Below are 24,304 nucleotides of genomic sequence, written 5' to 3'. Positions count from 1 at the left end.
ACCTTAACTCTTAAGTATGTATGTGGGAAGGGACTCCACACATGCTCAGAGGAGCTTTAATTATCCTTCATATGTTCCACAACTGAGCCCTGCAGTGTGAGTGCAGCCTGGGTGCATCCCATCACACGCCTTCCCCATTTGAACCTGAAGTGGTAGCAGATGGCAGTTAACCACAGTATAGCTTCTGTACTGTCCCAGATTCATGAATTGTCTGCTTTGTGTCACCAACCACTGAGCACACACAGAAGGTCCACACAGCAGTCCAGGGCAGATTCCTGTAGGAAAGAGTCATAGTTCTGTGGCAGAGCACAGACTTGGTGCACAGTGGGTCCCAAGTTTAATCCTTCGTATCACCAAATACGTGAATCCCTGGAAAAACCATTACTGTAGGTGGTTCTTAGTGTAGATGGGACAGTGGTCTGACTCAGGAGTGTAGGAAGTTTGCTAATATTTACACAAGCCCCAGGCCAAGTTCACTATCATCCCCAAGTGAACCATTTCCTCCCTCCCCACCCCCCATTACCAGAGGCACGAAAAGGATGTTCAGGGAGCAGTGGCAAGAGTTGTAGGATTTTCTAGCTTTCCATAGGGCTGGGAGAGTGTTGGGGGTGATGCCTCCAGATTCTACCCCTTCCTCAAGTAAACTCTCCAACAAAGCTGGACAGCTGTCTACTGGAGTATGAATTTCATCACAGTTTTTGCGTCATTTGGAAGAGAGAACCACATTCTTCCCCATTAGCAATGGGTTCACAGGCCTTCAGAAATATATGGCCCATACTGTAAATTCTTTGGGGAGATGTTTGTTTTCCTCTGGTATAAATAGAACTGTGGCAATTGCAAGGGGCCAAGATGAAAGCTGGGGATCTGTTACAACACAGCTAGGCTACCCCTCCTCCTTACTAATTTCTGTTGTGCCTGGCTAGTAAAGGCTTCTTTTTTAGACTTAAAAAATGTTATGTTTTTGAAACACAGCCGGGACAATTCTCCAAGCCTGAAGGAAATTCGTAACGGCTGCCAGCAGCCCTGTGACCGTAAGCCCAATTTGCCTCTCCGGCTGCTCCACACGAGTCCTGACTTGGTGTCCCAAGAGGCCACACTGACTGAGTCCCGCCTGAAGTCGGTCATCGTCACGTCGAACGAAATCCACGTGGAAGTCGAGCGCAACAACACAGCCAACCAGAAGATGACGGCCAACGTTGGCAATGACAGTGAGCCCAACCTGATAGACTGCTTGATGGTCAGCCCCACCTGTAGCACCATGAGCATTGAGCTCAGCGCCCAGGCGGATCGCATCCTCGGTTGCTACGTGGAAATTCTCAAGATGCTGTGAGTAGTTTCCATGCCTTTCGAAGCTGCCTCTCTTGAACTGTGTGGATGGCGGCGGGCGGTGGGGTGCATTTCTGCCTGGCTTTTTCTCTTCCACATCTGCAGGCATCCAGTGAGATGTGTAAATAGCAGAGCAATAAATCTAATGCCGGCATTAATGTCTGCAACAGGCATCTGGCCCGGCCAGCGGAGCTCCAAAAATAGCATCCAGCGGATGAAAAGGGCCAGTTTCTGTTTGCCCGTTGACCCCTGAGGATATTTTACAAGATAGCGATGTCACTGCCTGATTTTCTGGGTTGCTCCTTGCCTGCCAGTCACCCCTCCGCTTCTTCCATTTGAGGATTAGATCTCGACAAGTTTGCTCTCAGGCTTCCTAAGGGGCCAGCCAAAGAAGAAAATGGAATGTTCCTTTGATCAGTGTAGCGCAAGGCACAGGTGCAGGGGTTTCAGAGTGTGGTGGAGCTCGTGTACGCTAATTCACCACAGCTCTCTCCGCTCCCCCTGCTGATCTTGGGTGGCTTCCCCCCACCTTCTCCCTCATCCCAGTAGTGCTCAAGGCACTGTGAGGGGGCCATTGGACCGAGGTAAAGCACATGCATGGCATGGAGGAGGAGGAGGTTGTCCTAAACTCAAATCACTAGCATCTCCAGTTTTTAAAAAGGGATCAGGTGATGGGAAAGACACCTCTCTGCCAGAGACCTCATCCTAGTACACAGTACTGGGCTAGATAGAGGAAGTGTTATGGCTCAGTGGTAGAGCATTTGATTTGCATTAGAGAATAACACAGGTCCAGTCCCCAGCATCTCCAGGTAGGGCTGGGAAGCACTCAAACAACCTGGAAGTTACAACAGAAGTGTGGAGTATAAATGGCACTATCAAGTTACAACAGCGTCGCAAAGAGTTCCAAAGTAAAAAGCTGCCTGATTCAGAGCTCCTCTGTGTACACCCTCCATAAAGAGACTGGGTGCCCAGAGGGCAGGGAAGGGCAGCATTTATGTTCACGTAGCTGAGAAAAGGAAAGCATGTAATGTCAAATGTGCCATTTTTCACTGTCCGTCCCCCAGTCTTCTATGTTGGGTTAGTTTTTCAGACAAAGCAATTTCCTAAATTTTGTCAAACCACCTGCTCTGTGGAGGACCCTCCAGGCTTTTCTTGCACGTGGCCACTAGCTCCAGCCAAGAGGAGGGATACTAGTTCTATATAGATCAGAGGTGGAATATGTGAATTGTCAGTGGATAATAAAACTTAAGCTGGCTTTGGATATATAGGCCTGCCTATTACCTTTGAAATGGAAAGACTCCCTGTTTGTAATCCTGGAGAGCAGCTGCCAGTCAATGACAACAGCACTGGACCAGATGGAGCAGTTTGATCAGAGAAGGAAAATATATCAGTCTTACTCAGAGTGGGCTCACTGAAATCAATGGTCATGACTAACTTAAGTCCATTAATTTCAGTGAATCTACTCCAAGTTGAACTTAGTTGGGCACCACCAATTCTCTGTATCCACTTTCAAAAGAAAGAAAAAGAGATGCAGCCATAAATGGAAGACGAAAAGTCTCAGGCTTCTGCGTTATCTCTGGATATCCCTCATGACCACGGCTTCAGAATGACGAAGGCTGCACGCAGTCCTAACGCTACTGGGAATAAGCCTCGTTGTATTCAATGGGACTTAATTTCTGAGTAGACATGGCTAGGATTGTGCTGCAAGGCTGCACTTCTATATATATACCTGGGAGTTAACTCCATTGAACTCAGCATAACTTACTTTCGAGCAGACATGTATAGAATTGCACTATAAGTGCAAGGCGGTTACCTTGCAGAGTAGGCAAAGAATAATTCACATTATTCTCTGATAGGAGTGTCTAATGCTTACAAAGCGAAAAGCCATAGGTGGGTCCTGCATCCATGATTTGGTTTGAATAATTACAATTTATTATTGCAATTATTCCCAGAATATGCTGTCTGCTTAGTATTGCACAAAGAATCTTACTGTCTCTGTTGCCTGTATCACGCTTGAGAGTGCTGAGTCAGATCCTTCAAAGAACAATTAAATGGATTGTGATGTACTTTCTACGAGTTTGCCTTAATGCTGTCTCTAATAAGGAGCTTAGTTAAACTCCACTGATTGCAGAGATCTGTAGTTCACATGATGGAATGGCTTTCTTTTCAAACTGAAGCCTGGTATAGGAATGGGAGCAAAATTCAATCCAGTTTGTATTTATAGGTGAATCAATCCAATTTGTACTTGAACTGAAACGCAGCATCCTTTGAACTTTGCACTTCTCCAATTTTTGCTATGTAGTTATCCAGCCAAGTAATGCATGCAAAGATGCATATGTTAGTGGGAAAAAATACAGAAATGTGTTGTATTAGGGGAAAGCTGCTTTGCAAAAATTGGGTATTCAGAGAAATTCACACTAAAATGCTGATGAACTTCCACGATGACTTTTAAAAAGAAATAAATCACAAACTCATGTGGGGAACTGAACTTCAAAGGAAATATGAGAAACTGAGAGACTGAAATTTGCAGGTTCACCCATCTTGACACTGCTGTGGTGTTTACTTGCAGAGCCAGGTAGAAGAGGAGATACTGGTTGGAATGCTTTTGCCTTTAATATGTTGCTGTCTTGTTTCTTTTTCTTTTTTTAAAGAGAACAGATATCACTCCTAAGAAGTTTATGTAGGTCTTTGAATGACAGGTTTCCTTTACAGGCTCCCAGAATATACAGGTTTTGGTGTGGTATCACTCTTAAACTGTGCGCTGCTTTAAGAGTGCAGTGCTACAAAGTGGTATATAAAACTATCAATAAAGAAATAGGCTGGTTTCAATGAAAAGGTGTTGACAAAACTGCAAACGGATTCCTTTTGTGGAGGAGAATACTGAAGTAGGGGAGGTTGGCGGCCACTTAGGTCTTCTTTCAGCTTGGCCCCACCTTCTCCACATTCCCCTATAGGTCAGCTGCATGCTTCAAATACCCTGTGTGCATTCTCTGATGTTATGTTTATCGGGGTTGCCCCTGGCTGCTAATATGTTTTGGGATTGTTTCGGCTCTATGGGATCTGCAGGGCAGCTTTTTCTATTGAACCGAAAGACGACACTGGGAAAAGGGGAAAGGCCTCTGGTGGTGTCCATGGAGCAATGACAGCCCTGGTGTGTGTGTGGGTGTGTGTGTGTGTGTGTGTGTGTGTGTAGACAGACAGACAGGCGCGCGCACACACACACACACACACACACGGATATACGTGCAGTTCAGGCAGAGGCTTATTTGATTTGCTGAGTTGACTGTAGTTACAGGCTGACATGCTGCAGGTTTGAAGGTGGGAAAAGAAAACTGACCAGGCTGTGTCACGTGGCAGCTCAATAAGCCTTTGTGTCTTAGGGAGCTGATGGCCCTGCTGGCCATGAGCTTTCTGTGACCTTGGCAGAAAGGGTTGCACAGTCAGAGATGTGCAGCTGCTGGTGGCAGGGGGTATGTTTGGGGTTTTTTGCATGATTAGGAATTTTAAGCCCCACCTTTGCAACTGCTAATAGATTTGGGGTGGGGAGCACTTAGCTGGCCTGTTGATTGATGCTTCCTGTGTAAGTGGTGAGCCAAGCTTAATTTTGGAAATAAAGAGTTGCAAATGTCTTCTGAATGCCATATTGTTTGCACCGGGGAGATACCAGGTCAGATTGTTTGTCCATTTAGCCCAGTATTGTCTGTTCTAGTCTTTCGTCAACCTGACGCCTTCCAGATGTTTTGGACTCCAGTTGGCAAGGAACAAGGAACAACTTTCTTTGCATGGTTGTGTTTGCTTATCACAGCCTTCCCCAAGTTGGTGCTCTCCAGATGCTTTGGACTGCAGCTCCCATCACCATTGCCTGTGCTGGCTGGGGCTGAAGGAAGTTGTAGTCCGACAACATATGAGGGGCACCAGGTTGGCAGACGCTGGTCTATCCTGACTGGCAGCCACTCTCCAAGGTCACAGGCAGAAAGAAAGAGCTCTTTCCCACAACCTGCAGCCTGTGACCCCATAAAGTTGCTGTGGATTGACTTGCATGGCCAGTATTAGGTTACCTTTTTTCTTTTTCTTTCTTTAATTTGAAGGGAAGTTTACATCAGCACCCATTCCAAAAACCATGTTCTTGTGATCAGATCTATGATCCTCTCACATCATATCATCTTGAAAGACAGGGATAAGTCATGCATGCAGATTGTGTGTCCGGGTTATGCAATGGGCTACAGGTGCAACAAGAACAACAATAATAATAAGAGAAGAAAATGAAAAGGTCACAACAAATGGAGGGGGTCACAAATAATGCTCCTTGCTATAGGGAGAGGATTTAGCCAAGACCAGGAGTGGCTAATCAGTGGCCCTCCAAATGTTGCTGAACTACAACTCTCATCACCTCTGAGCACTGGCCATGCTATCCGGGACTGGTGGGAATTGTAGTTCAGCAGCACCTGGGGTGCCAGGTGGTCAAGATCCAGCCCTAGATGGATCTCATTCACACATTCTGTGGTGGATGTGTTAGGATGTGTTACCTACAAGGACAAATGCACAGCTGGTAAACAAGAGTGGGTTATGCATTGTGTCCAGGACTAACAGCACTTTTCTCATTTCAGATCAGACTATGACGATTGGAGACCAGCTCTTGCCAGTTTGCTTCAACCTATCCCATTCCCTAAAGAGTAAGTTCATGGCAGGTAGTTTTATCTCCTTTAGTGGCAAAAATTTTGAGAAATTTTGGTTGGATCTTACAGTCCAGAAGACCCTGGATGGAAGATTTAAAAATATTTGTTTTTAAATGTTGCAGTGCATGCCAAGGACTTTTCCAAAACTCAAGGAGTGAAAATATCCACATATTTTGGGACAGTAAACCTGGGCTTAAGGGGACACTTCAGCTGGAGCACCAGGTCTCCACAGGACTGGGCCAAAATATCTCACTGCAAAATATTTTGAAAGGGTGCATTCCTCAAATAACACTCTGAGCCTTATCCTCCATCCCTTTCTAGTCCTCTTTTTAAAGCCACCCGAGTTTATTAGCTACATCCTGTAAGAAGAAGTGAATGAGTTCAGTTGTCTCATAGGATCAGATAGCAAAACAAGCATTTGTGCCAGCAAGCATAAAGGGCTGAGGTGACCCATTGAAAAAAAACGATAATTACAAAAATGCACATTGTTCCATAAGCAGTATTAGGACGCAATGAAAGAGTTTGGCAATGGCATCCCTCTGAAACCTATTAATGACACCATTGTTTATGAAATGCTGTTCCCAGAGGGTGAACATTACAGCCTATAATTGTCCAATTTGCCAGCTTATCGCATCCCTCAGTGTCTGGGTGCTTTGGAAGGGCTCGCTTTCGTAAACTGCGTGTGCTTTGGAACGGCTGGGGAGATAGAACAACACCTGGCATCTTTTTACCTGAGTTGGTGATTCTAGCAAAGGACCCTGGGGTGAATTGCAGATCTGTATCATGATGCAATGCAGTATGAGAGAGTGACCATTAATTGCTTCGCTAATGTGCCATGCTAATTAGATGTGGCCATGCCTTAATTGCAATGCAATTAATGAACACACCTGGGACTTAGGATGGAGCTAAAAACCCTGTTTACAAAGTGTGCAGTTTCTATCACCGGGCCCTGAAAGTTTCCATTTGCTTCACTGATGACAGAATTTCCCTGCGGAATAGTTTTGCCTTTGCCTTTTCCTCTGGCAGGAGCTCTTTGTTGCTGTTGTTGTTACTGAAAACCCTCCTCAGTCTAATCTTGCCTTGGCCTGACAGCCCCTCATACTTTAGCAGCCAATGTGGTGTAGTGGTTTGAGTGTTGGACCTGGTGATTGGGATTCAAAGCTGCACTCTCCCATGAAGCTCACTGGATAACTTTGGGCAAGCCATCGTCTCTGAGCCTAACCTACTTCACAGGGCTGTTATGAGGATGCTATGGAGAGGAGGAGAACCATGTACATACACCACCTTGAGCTCCTCAGAGCAAATGTGGGATATAGAAACCCAGCTGCTGCCCAGCTCAGTCTCCATCCTTAGGTGAAGCACACAGCTCTCTTGCTAGGAGGAAAGCAGGAATAAAAGCAGTTTTTATATGAACAACACTTACAGCAGGTTTCTAAGGCTCCTTCAAGTCCATCATGTGAAAAGCAGGGCTGTGAATGATCTCCTGATCAAGAGGGCACAGCTTGGAAAGTCAGATGTGTTTGTCTTACCATGAGACCTCTTTTGAAGCAATCTGTCTCACGTTGTTGGGACACAGGAGCTGAGCCAAATGCTTTCCAGTGTCAATCTTCCTGTACTTGGTGGGGTTTACATTTCCCCAAAGGAATATGTAGGCAGTGCTTACATTCCCTTTATTGTCCCCATTCAGCAGCATTGTTTCTGTTGCCTCTTCCTGCTCCAGTGCTGTTTGTCTCCCTATTGGCTTTTGCCTTCTTCCTGGTTAGATCACATGGGTTTCCCTGCAAAGAGAAACAGGAAGATTACCAGTCGCAGGGAAAAGAAGGGAAGAAATCTCCTAGTACAGAAGGAAAAAAACCCCACGTTTTTATAAAGCACAACATGTTTCAAACCAAACTATTCTTCAGGGGTATTCTTGAATGGCAATTGATCTTAAATTACTGCTAAAACATATTTCTGAAGTGAGTTGCAGCATTGATTTCTCACACAACCAGGTTTCCTCCCTCCCTTTCTCTGCAAGGGTTACCCCACCCAGTCAGGGATCACAGGATGATGTTGCAACAATACATAGAGAGTGATATGAAGGCCCGCAACACAGCTAAACTAAGCACATCTGGATGAGAGGCTAGGAATCCCTGTGAACTTCATCTCATGTTCCATCCTGGGGAAAGGCTGAATTAAAAAAAAACCCAAAACAGATTAATATACAGTGGTGCCTCGCTAGACGAATGCATCGCAAGACGAAAAACGCGCAAGACGAAAGGGTTTTTTCGGTTTTTGCGTTGCTTCGCAAGACGATTTTCCCTATGGGCTTGCTTCGCAAGACGAAAACGTATTGCGAGTTTGTTCGCTTTTTTCTTAAAGCCGCTTGAAGAGGCGCAGTTGCGACGGACCGTGTTTCGCAAGACGAAAAACATCGCAAGACGAAAAGACTCGCGGAACAAATTAATTTCGTCTTGCGAGGCACCACTGTAATCATCAAAATGGAGGGCCATCTCATTAGATATCTTTCATCCAGAACCCACCCACCCCCAATCTTATTTGTTTCCTGTTCCATCATTATTCAACATAATTAAAACGTGGCCCTCTCCCACCCTTCTTGTTTTGTAAATACTTCATGCATTGCTGCAGCCTTTGCCAACCTAGAACCCGTGGGCACCACCAGGTTGGCAAAGGCTGCATTTATGTATGTGTCAATGTCATGTAGACTATAGCTCTCCTCTTTAGACTTATTGAATCCACATACTCACAATTATTTTGGAAGAAAAGAACCGCATGAAAAAAGGAGAATCATTAATAATTCTCTGTGTCTAATTTTCAGGGCTCTTGCGCATGAGAAGTTCACAAAGTAAGTGCTTGTTTGGTTAAAGCTATTTCCTGTGATATAAATAAGCCAGATCTAAGCAAAGGCTAATGTGTCTGTGTTCCTCTTATCCTTCAGCACTGAGGTTTTGAAAGCTGCTGACAGAATCAGAATGGTAGGGCTTAGACACACACACACACACACACACACACACACACACAGTCACAAACATTCTTAATAAAAATGAAGAAGTGGAGCAAAACCCACTGTCACTGGAGAAATCTCTTCCATGCCAGTCAGCATGAAAGCACTTCCTCATTAAACCTTCTCCCAGTCACTTATTCCACCATGACAGCTGCACCACTTTAAATTGCATCTATGAGAAATTGCACATTTGAATCTTTCCACCACTACCACCCACAGTTTTTTAAAAAAACAACTTGTATTCCCTGCATATAGAAACCTAGCAGGTTAGCAAGAGATGCTTGAGCCTAGTCCTTTAAGGACAAGTGCTGATTTTCTACATGCAGTGAGGATTTTTACATGGTGAAGCAGGAGCATTTAAACATGCAAACTCCCTACTTGCAGTCTGAAGTGGTACAGTCCAAGCAGGTCTGTACCAAGGGGTTATTACCATTTATCTTTAAGGCTATCAGTACATCTTCTGCCTGGCTCAAATGATAGTTATAAGACTGGGGTGACTTTTGAATGCTTGGGTTGTTTTAAGATGGACCGCCTGCAGGCATTTGCAAAGCCCCTTCCTAGTCTATATTGTGTGAATTAATTCAAAGGGTTGTGTGGTCTGTCTCTCTGACCTTGGATAGGTTAGTTGCTCGAGGATTGATGATTGACATAACCCATAGATGGATTTGTGCAATCTCCACATATATGCACCGCCTTGGCAACTCCTTAAGCCCTCATAATTCCTTCCTGTGAAATGTTTTCTCCGCTCGCTTCCCTGCACCCTCTCCAGAAGAGGGGCATCAATCATTTAAAGCGTAACCAAAATGAAATGCTGCAGCTGTGTAAATTTTGGAACTGACCAATAGCCACTCATCGTTCTGCTTCTTGTTTTCTCTTTTGCCCTTTCAAGGGAGCTGAAGTACGTCATTCAAAGATTCGCGGAAGATCCAAGACAAGAAGTGAGTTCCTTTCCAGCATCATGATCAAAGGGACAGGGAGACTTGCTTGTCAGAAAGTTCTGGCTTTTAAGTAGTTTTGCGTTCCAAAGCACTGTCAGCCTCTCTCTGCCTGTCTGCCTTGAGTTTGTCCCCAGAATGCTTGGGGGCATAAGCCTTAGTATGAATGGCTTCTTTCCTCCTACGTAAACATGCGCCCCACCCTGGGTGCCTAGAATCTGTTGTTGATGTCACTTCAGAAGGGAGAACTGCAACCGGCAAGAATTAATTTCCTGTGCTAAATAAATGCCGCAAATAAATTCCCCCTCTCCACATCTGTCGAAATAGCTGAGACAGACACACTGGAGTCTTCATGTCACAACACCATTGGCAAAGCTCCCATTGTTACGATAGGCAGGATGTTTGTACAGGGTCTGTATATTGCAGGGGCACAAGAAGGCAAAAGACGCGGCAAATGTGCTTTGTCCTACACTGCAACTTGTAGATCTCTGTAGTTTACTATTATTTTCAAACACCAAATTGAGAGCAAGGAAAAGGTTCCATATGCACATAGTCTGAGTTCTTATTTTGTTTCTTCTCTATCAATGGAAGAACATCTGTTTTGCATGCAGAAAGTCTCTAACCTCTCCAGGTAGTGCTGGGAGAGACTCTGGCCAGAAACCCTAAACAACTGCCAGTGACTGAAGACGATACTGAGCTAGAATGACCAATGGTCTGATGCAGCCTAAGACAGCTCCCTGTGTTCCCAAATGTATATGGAAAAACCTCTCTTTCATCCAGGGAAGTAGACTTTAGCTGACAGTAATTTATGCCACATTAAATTAGTGAGTCCTGGAGGAGCTTCCGAAGCTGTTTGCTATTTTCTTTCCTTGCTAACTTGCTTCTCTGTGGACTAGTGGAGAGGTGGTGCTGCAAAGAGCCTCAACTCCTCATTGCCTTTGTGTCTTGCTTGGCAGGTCCACTCGTGTCTGCTGAGTGTGCGGGCTGGCAAAGACGGCTGGTTCCAGCTCTACAGCCCTGGTGGCGTAGCCTGCGATGATGATGGAGAGTTGTTTGCCAGCATGGTATGTGCCAGCTGTAACTCTGAATAAACTAGGAATGGGTTGAACATATATTCAGAAGTTTGGAGTAGGAGTAGGAGTGCTGGTGAGTTTTTGCACACACGGATATACACATCCCACTCTCCTGAAGATGCCCAAAATGTATCCTCCCACAGATGCAGCCTGTAAATGGAGCTACAAAAATGGGAAGAGGGCCATTTTGCTACGGCCGTAGTAGAAAATCTCCATTGTCAGTAGCACTCTGAATATTTGAAATCGCTGTGTTGAAATATATGAAGTGACATATCTTGCTGTTGCTATGAATCAAGGTTGTCTGACTAATTTTGAAGCATGCCCCTCTATATACACTGCCCTATCTTTTCTTTGCAAAATCCAGATCCTTTCTTTGGATTTGGAAGTCCAGTCCCATAAGGTTTTTATAACTGTGGATAGGAAGCAGATATATGTAAATGGGAAACCAATTTCTTTGGGCCAATTCGCTAATTGCCCCCACCTCTCTCCTGGATTGTCCCAGAGGATTTATTTGAAGCCAGGGCTCTGGCCTGTGCTGGTAAGCTCAGTGCTCACTCCAGGGGAATGTGAATGACCAAACAGGATACACACACACACACACACACACACACACACACATATATAATATGAAGGATTTCCTCTGATGCTTGGAGACTACACCTCTTTCTGATATATAATGTACAAATTTGTTAATTTTGTTGGCTGATTTACATGACTGGTTTAAAGAGTGCCGCATTCTTCCTTCATGCCTGCACCCCTAACCAGGTTTTCTCTCTCTCTCTTGCTCTAACAGGTTCACATTTTAATGGGCTCCTGCTATAAGACAAAAAAGTTCCTGCTTTCACTGGCTGAGAACAAACTTGGGCCCTGCATGCTGCTAGCTTTGAGAGGCAACCAGACCATGGTGGAGGTAATACATCAAATAATGGGACTGTTGAACTGGGTGGTGCCAAACCTCTTAATCTGTCACATAGCCTAGAAACTAGGAACCCAGTATTTCATTCCAACACTGGCTGCCCCTTAGCTGCAGGGCTAAGTTCAGAGGATTGGTTTTGGTGTATAAAGCTGCATACAGTTTGGGATCAGGTTGCCAAAAAGGTTGTCTTACCCCTTCTATACCCAATTGACCAGCATGCCCTGCAGGTGAAAGCTTGCTGCAGATTCCATTTTATCAGGAGGTCCATTCTGCAGAATATAGGAATTGGGAATTTAGTGCTGTGGTACCTACTCTTTGGAATTGCCTCCTTTTAAATATTAGACAGGTGCCACCCCGTTGCCTCTTTGGTGCCTACCGAAGCCTTCTAAGAAGAGATGCTTCCCAGCCTCCATTGGTATTTAATTGATTTTAGAATTTTCATCTCTTGTGTGCCGGCCACCCTGGGCTCCTTTGAAAGGGAAAGGTGGCATAAAATAAATAAAATAAAATAATAAAATAGTATTTATTTGGAAACTGTACATGCTTCCCCACCTTGCCCTAAAGGCTACCCAAATTGTCTTTCCGAAACACTCCAAATGAAAATGAATCAAAATGCAGTGAAAAACAGCAAAACAAGACAAAAATGCAGCTGCAAAGATTAAGCTAAGCTAAAGCCAAGTGCACATTTTTACTTTTTAAAAGTAATTTCATAAGCTATTTTAACGATAATCCTTTCCAACAGAAGAACCCTGAAAACTAATAGTTCCCTGACATGATTAAGGACAAAGAATTCTCAGTCCCTGCATGTGACTGCAGTCCCAGATTTTCTTGGGGGAAGCCATTATGGCCCATTAAGTAACAAATTTAACAGCAGACTTCAGCAACCTGTTTCCAGTCCAGCTGTTTCGGACTACAGCTCCCATCAGCCCCAGCCAGCTTGACTAATGGTTGGGGATAATGGGAATTGGAGTGCAAAATATCTGGAGGGCAGCATGTTAAGGGAAACTGTCCTGTGGAATGCCGCATTGATGGTTCTGCTTCTTGCAATATGTCTTGCATCCTTTCAAAATAAAAAAAGTGGGCTCCCACCCACCCCTTCAGAATGGTTAGTCCATTCTCGTGCAAATGTATTCAGGTATAATTGATTACTTAACTGAATAGAACCTCTGTGGTTGACAATGCAATCACATGGTTACTCAGAAGCTAAGCCCCACTCTGTTCAGTGGGGCTTATCGTCTCCAGCAAGTGTGCTTCAGGTGGCTGACTCATTTTTTTTAATTGAGTGAGAGCCCTACTGATTTCACAGAGGAGGGTGAGGAAAAACAAGATGAAAGAGTGAATAATGCATTTGCCCTCTTAGAGCCAGCATAATTGAATGGATAGAATGTTGGAGACAAGAATGTTGGAGACCTGGCTTCAAATCTCCGCCCAGCCACAGAGCTCGCTGAACCAGTCACTATCCCACAGCCCAACCAACCGAACAGGGCATTTGCGAGAAACAAGTGGGCAGAAAACTCAGGCCAAAGTTGCTGCTTAACAAGCATTCAAAAAGAAGAGAGAGGAATGGGTTGTCCCCAGTGAACAAGCTGTAGAGTAAATGTTACTTATCTTTCCACTGTCAGATTCTTTGCCTGATGCTTGAATACAACATCATCGACAACAAAGACACCCAGCTTCAGATCATCTCAACCCTCGAGAGCACTGACGTGGGGAAAAAAATGTACGAGCAGCTCTGTGACAGGCAGAGGGAGTTGAAAGAACTGGTGAGTCTCTGTATTGACAGCCCCGTCACTATTCAAAAACAGGCACCAGAGGAGATTCAGGTGGGGCCTAAGGCACGACGGATATTTAAAGATGGGCTCGGCTCTGCACAGAAAGTTACAGTGCTCTTCAGACTGCACTTGTAACAAGCCTGGACATCCCAAAGAAAGATGTACTGTTCTGTTTCTTTATTTTGGAGTATTTATACCCCACCTACCGACCAGTGTTCTTGGGGGCGGCCTACAATATATTTTAAACACGGTGAAATAGAAAGTGATACAGTAGTTATTGCAGTGGGCCAATGGTATATATAATCCACCCCTGCCAACCCACCCCATTCTCTGAAGTTCCAAAAAGTGCCACTCTGCACCTGAATCTCCTGATCTGGAGCTGACTCTTGAAGCAGAATCCAAGCCCCTCCATGCTCCTGAGGCCTCATCCCTTCCCTTGCATCAACTTACCAACTTACTCAAGTAAACAGCAGTGTTCTGTCTTTGGATGTGGAATAGCAAGAGGCCCTGCCCTGCCACCTGAGGCCCTTTTAACTGGAAATGAGGGGATTTCAGCCTTGGGCATCCCACCAGCAAAGTGTGTGCTCTGACACAGAAGCAACACCCCTGTTTGTAATCAACATGTTGTTATCTTTTACAGCAAAGGAAAGGCGGTCCTACCAGGTTAACACTGCCATCAAAATCCACAGTAAGTTTTAGCTTTCCAGTTATAGCAATATCATAAGCATGCAGAAAAGCTTTTCTCTTTCCCCTAATTCCCATCAACCCGGACCATTGGTCATGCATGCTGTGGTTGATGGGAGTTGTAGTCCAACAGCATCTGGAGGGTTATCAGAGGGCATTGAACTTTACATTGAGCCAGAACTGGATTATGGATTAGGCCAGGTAATCTACAGTTGGGGTTTGGAGAATGGCTGAAAGCCTAATTTGACCTTGGCCATTCTCTTATGTAGCATAGTACCAAGTGTCTGGATGCCTATGGTTTTGTCTGGATGCCTATGGTTTTGTCTGGATGCAAAACAGGATGCCTATGGTTGTACTCTCACTCCTGCTATGCAGGAGTTAAAGCTACTTTATCCCTACTTTATAGGGTTGTATGGATTGTCTAGATTATGTATGTGGAGCAGGCCCAGCATCAGCACAAGGCATCTGCAGGAAGCTGCTGGAACTCCAGGTCCGAGCCTTGCACCGCAGCCTGCCCTAGGCGCCTCACGCCATCTGGTTTGGAGCCATCATTCAAATTTCCCATAATGCAGCCAGTACAAAAGGAGGCAGTTCAACTGCTCACTAGGGCAGAATACCACCATCAAATTACTCAGCTGCTGAAAGAATTGCACTGGCTGACAGTTAGCTTAAGGTTACCAGATTTTCCCCCCCAATGAATCCGGGGACACTTTTCAACTTACATAGATTTTGTATGGGGACTGATTTATAAATCTGGGGTCTGGTAACCTTAAGTTAGCTACCTGGCTGAATTCAAGGTTCTGCTACTGGTGCATAAAGCCCTATACAGCCTGGGACCTGGATATTTAAAAGATCATCTCACATCATACACACCCTTCCCATGCTGGCTGGCGCACATGGGAGTTGTAGTCCAAAATACCTGGAGGGCACCAGGTTGGCGAAGACTGCAGTAGAATGCTCAGATAGGTGTGAATTAAGTGGTTCTGCCCCCAGAATTTAACCAACTTTCGCAACACAGGAACTGCGGCCTGTGTTGCAAGAGCACAATATCTACAGCAGTTCCTGTGCCAATCTGATCTGTGCTGTTTTCCTCCCTCAGGACGCAGACCTGGCCCGGTTGTTAAGCTCAGGTTCCTTCGGCAACCTGGAGAACCTCAGCCTGGCCTTCACTAACGTCACGAGTGCCTGCGCAGAGCATCTCATCAAGCTGCCTTCGCTCAAGCAGTTGAACCTGTGGTCAACTCAGGTATGAGCTCAGGAAGCAGCAGCGGAGAGGAGTCGCTTGAGCTGAGACATGCCCAAGATTGCCCAACGCATCAATATGAGAAGGTTTTCTGACAGTGCAAGTTGCCTGCAACCGCCCCCCCCCCCAATTTATAAGCAGACTCCTTCCCTCCCCCAATTTTTCTGCTTCCAGCCAAAATTGTTAGCCCCACTGCAAGAGTCCTGCCGCACTTACAGCTTTGGGGGACAGTACCTGCTTTGCATGTAGAAAAGGGATATGGAACCTCCACCCTGTGGGCCACAAATAGCCTTCATGGCTCAGGCCACACATCCCACTCTTCAGGGCACATCTCTCAACCACACTGTCCATACTGAATTGTGTCCCTCAACTAAGTTTCCTTCATTAGCTGTGATTTCCACACTGCAGGGGGTTTGGCTAGATGACCCTTTGGACCCCTTCCAATTCTACAATACTATGATTCTATCAACTGTCATCATGCTTCTTGCTGGGTTGGGTGTGGGTGTGAAAATCTGACTTCTGCCTGGCTGGGATGTAAACTAGTGCAGAAAGATAACAGTCTCCTGTGTCTGCAACGCTAGTTCCTTTTCCCATAGTGCTCTGCTCATGTATAATACTTCCATGTCTCCCCCACCCCACCCCCTCCAGTTTGGGGATGCAGGTTTGCGGCTTCTCTCTGAACACCTCACGATGCTGCAAGTGCTCAACTTATGTGAGACGCCTGTCACCGACGCTGGGCTGCTGGCACTGAGCTGTAAGTAAGCAAAGAAGCAGACCAATGACAGGGCAGGGAGAGGATTCATCTGGGCTTTACTGCCTCAGGACTGTTTTGAACCCCTTTGAAGGGGGCTTATTCTCCCAGTGATGCACCCTTTTTGCATTATGGCCCTCCAGGTGTGGTTGGACTCCCATCAGCCCCAGCCAGCATCGCCTGTAGTCAGAAATGACAGGAGTACAATATCTTATCTGGGAAGCCACGGGTTCCTTGGTGTACTCATACTTGAGAACTGCAGATTCCAGTGACTTGCATACTGTTTCAATCCATGTTGATGAGTGAAGTGGGGATTGCAGTCCGGAGGGAGGGCAACTGTTCCAGATAGATTCATCCAGGTTAAAGTCTGTTTTGTAACCAGCCTCTCGGATCCGCTTCCCTTGCGGCGATTCCCCCTCCTACCCGTCAGTGATGACAAACTCATTCCTTTGGTGGGCTGGGACAGGTGCCCAGGTTCTGTGCCCTGACCTAAGTGCAAATGAGGCCATTGTGTGAACATTTGTTTAAAGATGTTTATTTTTTCCATACCAAAGTATAATATTGATTAAAGTATTAATATAAATAAAAATTAGCCCTCCCCCCTGAACATTATGTCAGGAGTCAGATTACATTTCTTAAAAGCACAATATATTCTACTAATAAGATTAAGACTCTTCTGTTTAAAGTAATGCCAATCTACTATAATTTATAATATTATTTTTTCCTTTATAGCATCCATTCTTTTTTATAACCTATACAGTCATCAGAACTGTCTCCATTCGTTAGATCCACATTTTTCTTAATTCATCTAACCTTTCTTCAGTTGATCCTATTTTCCCTTGGAAAGACCAAACTACTTTATATGTAGTGAACATGATTTTACAACCCACTTTGATGCGCCATATTAGCCCCATTCAGGCATTTGTTCTTCCATGTGATGTTCCCACCCACTCCATCACATTTCTGGTTGTGCTCCACTAGTTGGAGAACGACTGTCTGCAGCAGAGAGGATGCTCTATGGATTTTACAAGGTTTTCAAATGATATGAGTACATCAGGATCCCTCCTGTAGACAGTGAGGGATTGATAATGGCTGGGTGTGTGACTGATAGGTACAGTTTCTCTGTAGGGCTTTGCACGTTTAGCATAGTTAAGTGAGATATCACTGGGTTGCTGATTATAGGCTTCAGAAGGCCTACACTCTTTATTTGGGGGGGGGTGTTTTTTTGCATTCTCATTTATCAAAAAAGTAAGAAAAAATGTGCAAACAAGAGCAAGAATTATGAGTATGACTCATTTGCAGTGTGTCATACAAAATATTTCAAAGCACTTTCCTAGTGCAAAATACATCAGTCCCCCACCCTTCATGTTTGCATCTAAAGCTTTGTTTTGGGGGATTGGGGGGGAGCAAGATTCTAGCTCTCATGTTTGCAGAGAAAATATTGCCAGGCAGTGACCCAAAGTCCAGTCAGTTAAGTTTTTAGCTAAGCAAGGTCTGCAACATAGCAGCCTCCATAACATATCGACCCCTCAGACATTATCATGCCATCTTTCAATATGCAGAAGCATGTGTCTACAACCAACATGTTTTATAAAAAATCCTATTAGAGCAATGTTTTTATTTGGCTTACTAAAATATCATAAAATCATGTGCAGGCCTTTTGAGTTCTCCAGAATTCAAAAAGCTTGCACACAATTTGGTGGCATTTTGTTTGCCCAAATGCCCTAATGGATTTTTGATTCCCACCCCCCACCCCCATAGATCAACATGGCAGCATTTGCATTTTGGGTAACATATTGCTTATTTATTTCCTAGCCATGAAAAGCCTGTGTAGCTTAAATATGAATAGCACCAAACTTACGGCAGACACCTATGAAGATCTCAAGGTATGTCAAAGTTTTGAAGCTGCGGGACGTGTCTGGAAAAGAGCCCAGTGGCAAGAGAGCAGGCCATCCCACGCAAAACACTTAGCTCTTCTTACGATGTTGCAGAATTGCCAGGAAACATGCATGGCTTTGTATCTCTCTGCCACTGGCCACGTGGTGATCATGTGATGCACCTAAGACAAGGACAGGGAGTCTGTGGCTGTTGAGGTGCTTGCTGGGCTCCATCTCCCATCAGCCCCAACCAGCATCACCCGTGGTCAGGGATCATCTGGACAGCCAGAGATTCCCCATCCTGTTCAAGATGCGAAAGAGCAAACAGTGTCACCACCTCTAAAATGATTTATTAAGAATTTTAAACCTGAAGTTAACGAAATGAGCACACAGGAATGTGGGAAGCTGCTGTCTACCAGGTCAGACCACTGGTCTACCTAGCCTAGTGCTGTTCACACTGACTGGTAGCCGCATTCCAGGATCCCCATCACCTGCCAGCTGCCATCCTTTAACCTGGAGAAGCTGCCAGGGATTGAACTGGGGACCTTCTCCCTGCTCCCCCACTGAGCTCTGTCCCCTTCTTATGCTACCAATTGACTGATCTACTTGGTAGCTTGATACTTCAACAAAGGCACCCCCTCTAAGATCATCGTCCCACATCTTCTCCAACTCCGCCTAGGGCAGAGAAGCTCTTTAAACCTGCAGTTGGACAGCAGCTGCTCCTTTCATTCACCTCCCTTTATATCAGTGAAGACTGATCGGTTGGGGCAAATGGGGCACTGCCACACCAGTCTGTGTGCCCTAAGCCAGCCCCTCACCTGCCTGCCTTCTTACTGCTAACCAGTCCAAGGGGTGACATTGCCTGTCAGCTTCCTCCTCATTAGTCTGAGTTTTGCCCTTGTAGAACTCAGAGAGGGAGAGGAAGGGGAAAGAAAACTAGAATTAGCTGATTCTGGTGCCACCTGCTGCTGGGCTCCTGGTCTTCTGCCTTACCAGGCCCAATGGGCGCCAGCCACCACGGCTTTAAGCACTTTAAATCACAAACTTTCATTTAATATGGATATACAAAATATACAAGCAGAACCCAAATGCCTAGCGATAGTTCACAAGGAATCTTACTGGGTTCTAATCCGGCTCATTATTTATCTCTTTCTCTCTACCCACCCCACCCTTTTCTCTTTAACCAGGCTAAATTGCCCAACCTGAAGGAAGTGGATGTCCGCTACACAGAGGCATGGTGAAATCTCGTGGGCTGCATTCGTAGCATTTGACAAGGAGAGAGGGAGGGAGGGGAAAAGAGAATTTTTGCAACAAAATAAAAGCAGAGAAATAAACTTTTGGCTTCTACCTATAGAGAGCAGCAAGTTCTGAGGACTTCGATTTTAGGAGTTGTGTTTGTGAGGTAGCAGAGTGTGGCTTTTGCGTGTGGGAGGGGGAACTGAGCATGCCCCAGGCCCTGCCAAATTCTTTGAGCTTCGTCCTTTGAAATTCAACATCATCTAAATGAAGGGGTTGGGGGTGGGGGAAGAAAGATTGCGCAGCCGGGGAGAAAAAGAAAAAAGGGAGGGGAAATCTGTTTCAATTTTCATTTGCTTTTTTGTGTTGTTGTTTTTAAAATGCCATATGGAAAGAAAAAAATATGGGGTTATACATCAGAGCTTTTTCTTGGATGGACCCTCAGTCTTTAGGTGCTTTACCATCTTTCCTGCTCTCTTTTTAAAAAAAAAAGTATGAGAAATCAAGAGAAGAAAAAAACATGATTTTCACCTCTCGTTCTGTTCTTACGATCGTTATGCAAAGTAATTTTGTTGTACATACAATTTACATAATGCACCTATTTAAAAAATGGTTCACAAATAACAGGTCTGGGACCTGTCTTTTATTTATGAATTGTTAATGCTTTTATCTTTTTCGTTTGTTTGTTTCATTCTGATTCGCATACAGACTGTATGAACTAGCTGGTCTTACTGTTTTTGTTTTTTAAAGAACAGAAAACCCTCTTTGAATAACTGTCTTTTAGTAAAGCTTACTGTATTACGTAGTCTCTGTCCAGCCCCATCACCCCACCGATTTCTGATTTACAAATCACTCAAAAGTTTCTTCAGATAAAAGAAAAAATATGCATATGAATACATCTATATACACAAGAGCAAAAAGATGAGTGCGCAGTCAGGAAGAGGTTGTGAATATTACCTGATACATTTTCAAACTGTGCTGGGGTTAGGAAATTGGAGTGGTAAGGAAACTACCTTTTGTTGTAATTAAGAAAAATGTTAGTTTAAAAACTTAAGTTCAAGATTAGACTTAAGTTGAGCTATCAACCATTTGTGTTAGATTTGCCAAGGCGTGCCTGTTTGGTTTTCTGTTTACGTCCTATATTTCAAGGGCATGTTCATCCTCACAGCCACCGTGTTGTGCATTTTTCTTTACTTTCACTCCTCCTCCCCTTCTCCCAGAGCTTCGCTTATGTTCCATACATACAAAGATCACTTGCCATATTACTATTCTTATTATTTTCATGAGATGGGAGATTTTTCCAGCTGCTAAGCTGCTCCTCAAAATATGTATGACCACTATCCATATTCCTGATCCGCCTGCACCAGCCTTTGCCAATCCAATGCCCGCCATATATTTGGGCCTGCAACTGTCATCAGCCCTAGGAGCTGGGGGCCAAAAACATCTGGAGGGCACTAGGATGATGAGGTGGGTCCTACACAAATGCTCAGAAAAATTATTATTATTATTTTATTTTATTTTTAAAAACCCTTATAAATAAGCTTTCTTTTATAAATATGCTTTGGGTTATTTTCTCTCTCTTTCACAATAAGCATTCTTGGGATGGAGCAGCTTTTTAAAATAAAAAGAAAAGAAGCATTTTATGTGTTTTATCTTTTTTAAGTTTACTAGCAGATGTTTGTTCAGTTCTTGGGGCACCTGAAGAGATTTAACATCCAGGCAGTGTGCTTATACACACATATGTATGTATGTACATGTATATACATATACTGTACATACATGCATGCATACATATTTTAATTGTATTCAATGGGAAGCGATGCTTTTTGCTGTTCTAGTTGTCTTTTTTTTTTTTTTTTTTTTTTAAATGTTGCTAGGGTAGCTTCTTCACACTTCAAGTCTCTGTCATCTCTCTGTTTCCCACTTTTTGTAAACACACACAAAACAACAACGGTTGGTTCAAGTCTTAATTCATGTAGGGTGCCAGGGGTTGTGTTTTGCTTTTGCTTTTGTTTTGTTTTGTTTCTGCCTTATATCCCAAGCTGTCTGATAAACTCAGTGAGGGAAAACGAAAGAAAACGGAGATGAAACTTACGCCAACGTTTTATCCTTAGCACTGTTGCTTCTACCGATGGTTTACTACTACTGTTCTGTAGCTGTGTAAAAAAAAGAAAAAGAAAAAAAAGATGTGAAATAATTTCAGGCGCGGGGGTGGGGTGGGGATAAATAAACTGTAAGTGAATATCTTTTAGTGGCGTGCATTGTCCTTTCTTTTTGTGTAATTGCATTTTTTTTTCCTGGTACAGTTTGTGGGAATGTTACAAGATGGCTTGGAGAACAATTGGAAGGCTTATGCTACATGAGGGGATAGCGCATTGGATTAGCCTTGTAAATGCTCTGGGAGGGAAGCCGCTTGGAAACGGTACATGAACCAATCTGACCTCCTTCGGTAGAGCTAGGCCTGCTTTTCAAGACCATAAGCCCATGTTTCCTGGACGGTAGGGGTAGGGAACCTTTTTCAGCCAAGACGCCTCATTCCCTTCCAGGAACAACAAACCCGTGGCAGGTAAGGCCAGGGGCAAATGCGGGCAGCATACAGATCGATACCGCTAACTTGACCTAACAACATCTCCCCCTTACACTTGCAAACAAAACTCACTGCGCTCCCCTGAAGGCAACCAACCATGCCCTGGGCCCCCAACCTATATTGCCACCAATGAAAACTAATAAATGAATAGAAAGAGAACCTACCCACAAGAAGCTGACACAAAAACCTTGCACGGACACTATGCAAAAGAATGAGTTTGCTACCCGTCTTCTCTCTTCCCACCTCTCTTCTCCCCCAACCTTATACTGTCTATTAACATTAGTGTCTCACATCAAATATAACTGATCTGTAGGAACTGAAAGCAGAGGCGCTGTATATCCTTTTGTAACCCAATAAAATCTTAATAAAAACCATTTTTTAAAAAAAGAATTGAATGGGAGCAACTGGAAGCCACATTTTTCCCCCATTCTGCAGAACTCTACCCTCTTGTAATGAAAGAGAGTGACAGAGCATGTGGAATTGGCTTTATTCAGAGTGAGAAAGGGAGGTAGATCTTCATGTTTGCTACAGAACAGGTAATGTGTTTATGGAAAGGGTTCACAGGACTTCAGAGTTATCCTAATAGTACAATTAAACTATTGTGGTTCTCTTGATCATTGGTTTCTGCACAAGAGACAGAATACTCTGGTGAGAACTTGTTTACAATAAGTACAATCTTTTCTAAATCTCTTTTAAAATTCTATTCCAAAGTACTTCTCTAGATATTTAACTATTGCATTTATGCCCTATCTTTCATCCTAGGAGCTCAAAGTGGCATGAACATGGCTCTCCCCCTCTCCGTATTATCCTCATAACAACCCTGTGAGGCAAGTTAGGCTCAGAGTTGTTATTATTGCTATATATTCATTTATACATTTGCAAACCTATTCTGGAGGGAGGTCCCAAATGTGTTGAACAGAAGGCCATGATCAAGTACCAGCTGCTCAAGTGATTCAGTTCAAAAGGCAGTAGGAGACGCTGGAATAAGTTATTTACTTTGCCACCAAAATGCCCAGTGAATTTTGCCATCTAGATAAATGATATAGGGCCTGTCTCAGTGCATGAGTCTTAAAAATAACAGGAGTGAGATTCAGGTAGGTAGCCTGAGATGTTAACTTGTAAAGCATCACAAGGTCAATCATTAATTGTTCTGAAAACAAGGGGCGACACAAAACCTATATATAAGAGACCCAATAAGGAAAACAAAATGGCAAAAGTGACAGTTCTGTCATTGCACAATCTTAAGAGCAAGCTCAATTCTCTACCTGAAGATCCTTAAGGCAGCCAAAGCAGGAGCATCTACACAAAAATGGGAAATAGTAGCCGGTTTGGGGAAACCCCAAGATGTGAAGAAGTAAAAAACAAACAAACAAAAAATTAAGAGGAGGAATTCCTAAGGAGGGAGAAAAACCCCAAACTACATGGTCAGCGGCTGCATAAGTAGATGTGGGAAGGGAGAATGGGAATGGAATGGCGTGCCTTGGAAAAGGGTATGGCTGGCTGACTGGCTGGAACTCTGAACTTTTCCCACGCCCCTGCAAGCAGGCCAGATCTGCATCCGCCCTACCCCACACAGGGTCAATCATCTGACATTACAATGGATAACAAGCCTCTTTCAGCATGCCTTAAGAGGGCTTTGCTCTGAGATCACAAAGGGGTTTGCATTGCAACCACTGCTAAGGTACATGTTATTTCCTCCCATTTTGGCAGGGGGTTCAAGACAACCCCCTTCTTTATTCTGGAGCTAGGGATGCTCCCACCACCCATCAGCTGATCGGAATCACTTTAAGCTCCCAATTGTTTCTCTTTAAGCTCGCAGTTGTTCCTTTGAAGCCATGCTAGTACCTGTCTCGCACCTGACATTGCATATGACATCAGGTGTGGTGAGTGATTTGCCAAGAATGGCTTGGCAGGCCAAAGTCGGCCTGTGGGCCAGAGGTTCCTCATCCTGGAACAGAAGGTGTCCTCAACTAGAGGACTGTTCTCTACAGAGTAGGTCAGAGTCAGCCAGCCACAGTGTGCCACTAATCTGTCCCTGGGAACAGTATAAAACGTCATGAACCATGTCTTTCTACTATATTTTGACTACCAACACAAAGGCATAGTTCTCTAGAGGTACAAAATATTCTTTGATAATCAGGTGAGATTTGAAGGTGGTCTCTGCCACTAAACGGCACATTGCATTTGCACCCGTTCCCAGACAGAGCTCCTGCAGTGCTGCATT

The 24,304-nt window shown here is 44.4% G+C and overlaps 1 protein-coding gene across 4 annotated transcripts in view; it reads left to right on the top strand.

Moving 5' to 3' along the window:
* The window catches only part of CMIP (c-Maf inducing protein), a 152,909-nt gene extending 131,165 nt beyond the window's left edge, over positions 1 to 21,744 (top strand). For all 4 annotated transcript variants that reach the window (XM_053399557.1, XM_053399556.1, XM_053399560.1 and 1 more), the window contains 12 exons: positions 973 to 1,326; positions 5,934 to 5,999; positions 8,821 to 8,847; positions 9,896 to 9,944; positions 10,898 to 11,005; positions 11,808 to 11,924; positions 13,553 to 13,693; positions 14,343 to 14,390; positions 15,486 to 15,632; positions 16,278 to 16,383; positions 18,196 to 18,266; positions 19,445 to 21,744. In XM_053399557.1, coding sequence (XP_053255532.1) covers positions 973 to 1,326; positions 5,934 to 5,999; positions 8,821 to 8,847; positions 9,896 to 9,944; positions 10,898 to 11,005; positions 11,808 to 11,924; positions 13,553 to 13,693; positions 14,343 to 14,390; positions 15,486 to 15,632; positions 16,278 to 16,383; positions 18,196 to 18,266; positions 19,445 to 19,498 — 1,288 coding nt within the window. In that variant the 3' untranslated portion in view covers positions 19,499 to 21,744. The remainder of the gene's footprint in view (positions 1 to 972; positions 1,327 to 5,933; positions 6,000 to 8,820; positions 8,848 to 9,895; positions 9,945 to 10,897; positions 11,006 to 11,807; positions 11,925 to 13,552; positions 13,694 to 14,342; positions 14,391 to 15,485; positions 15,633 to 16,277; positions 16,384 to 18,195; positions 18,267 to 19,444) is intronic.
* The last annotated feature ends 2,560 nt before the right edge of the window (positions 21,745 to 24,304 follow it).

Source organism: Podarcis raffonei, chromosome 8 (assembly GCF_027172205.1).
Source record: "Podarcis raffonei isolate rPodRaf1 chromosome 8, rPodRaf1.pri, whole genome shotgun sequence".
NCBI lineage: Eukaryota > Metazoa > Chordata > Lepidosauria > Squamata > Lacertidae > Podarcis > Podarcis raffonei.
The sequence above is the reverse complement of the archived record's forward strand: the minus strand, read 5'-3'. Positions and strand labels throughout refer to the sequence as shown.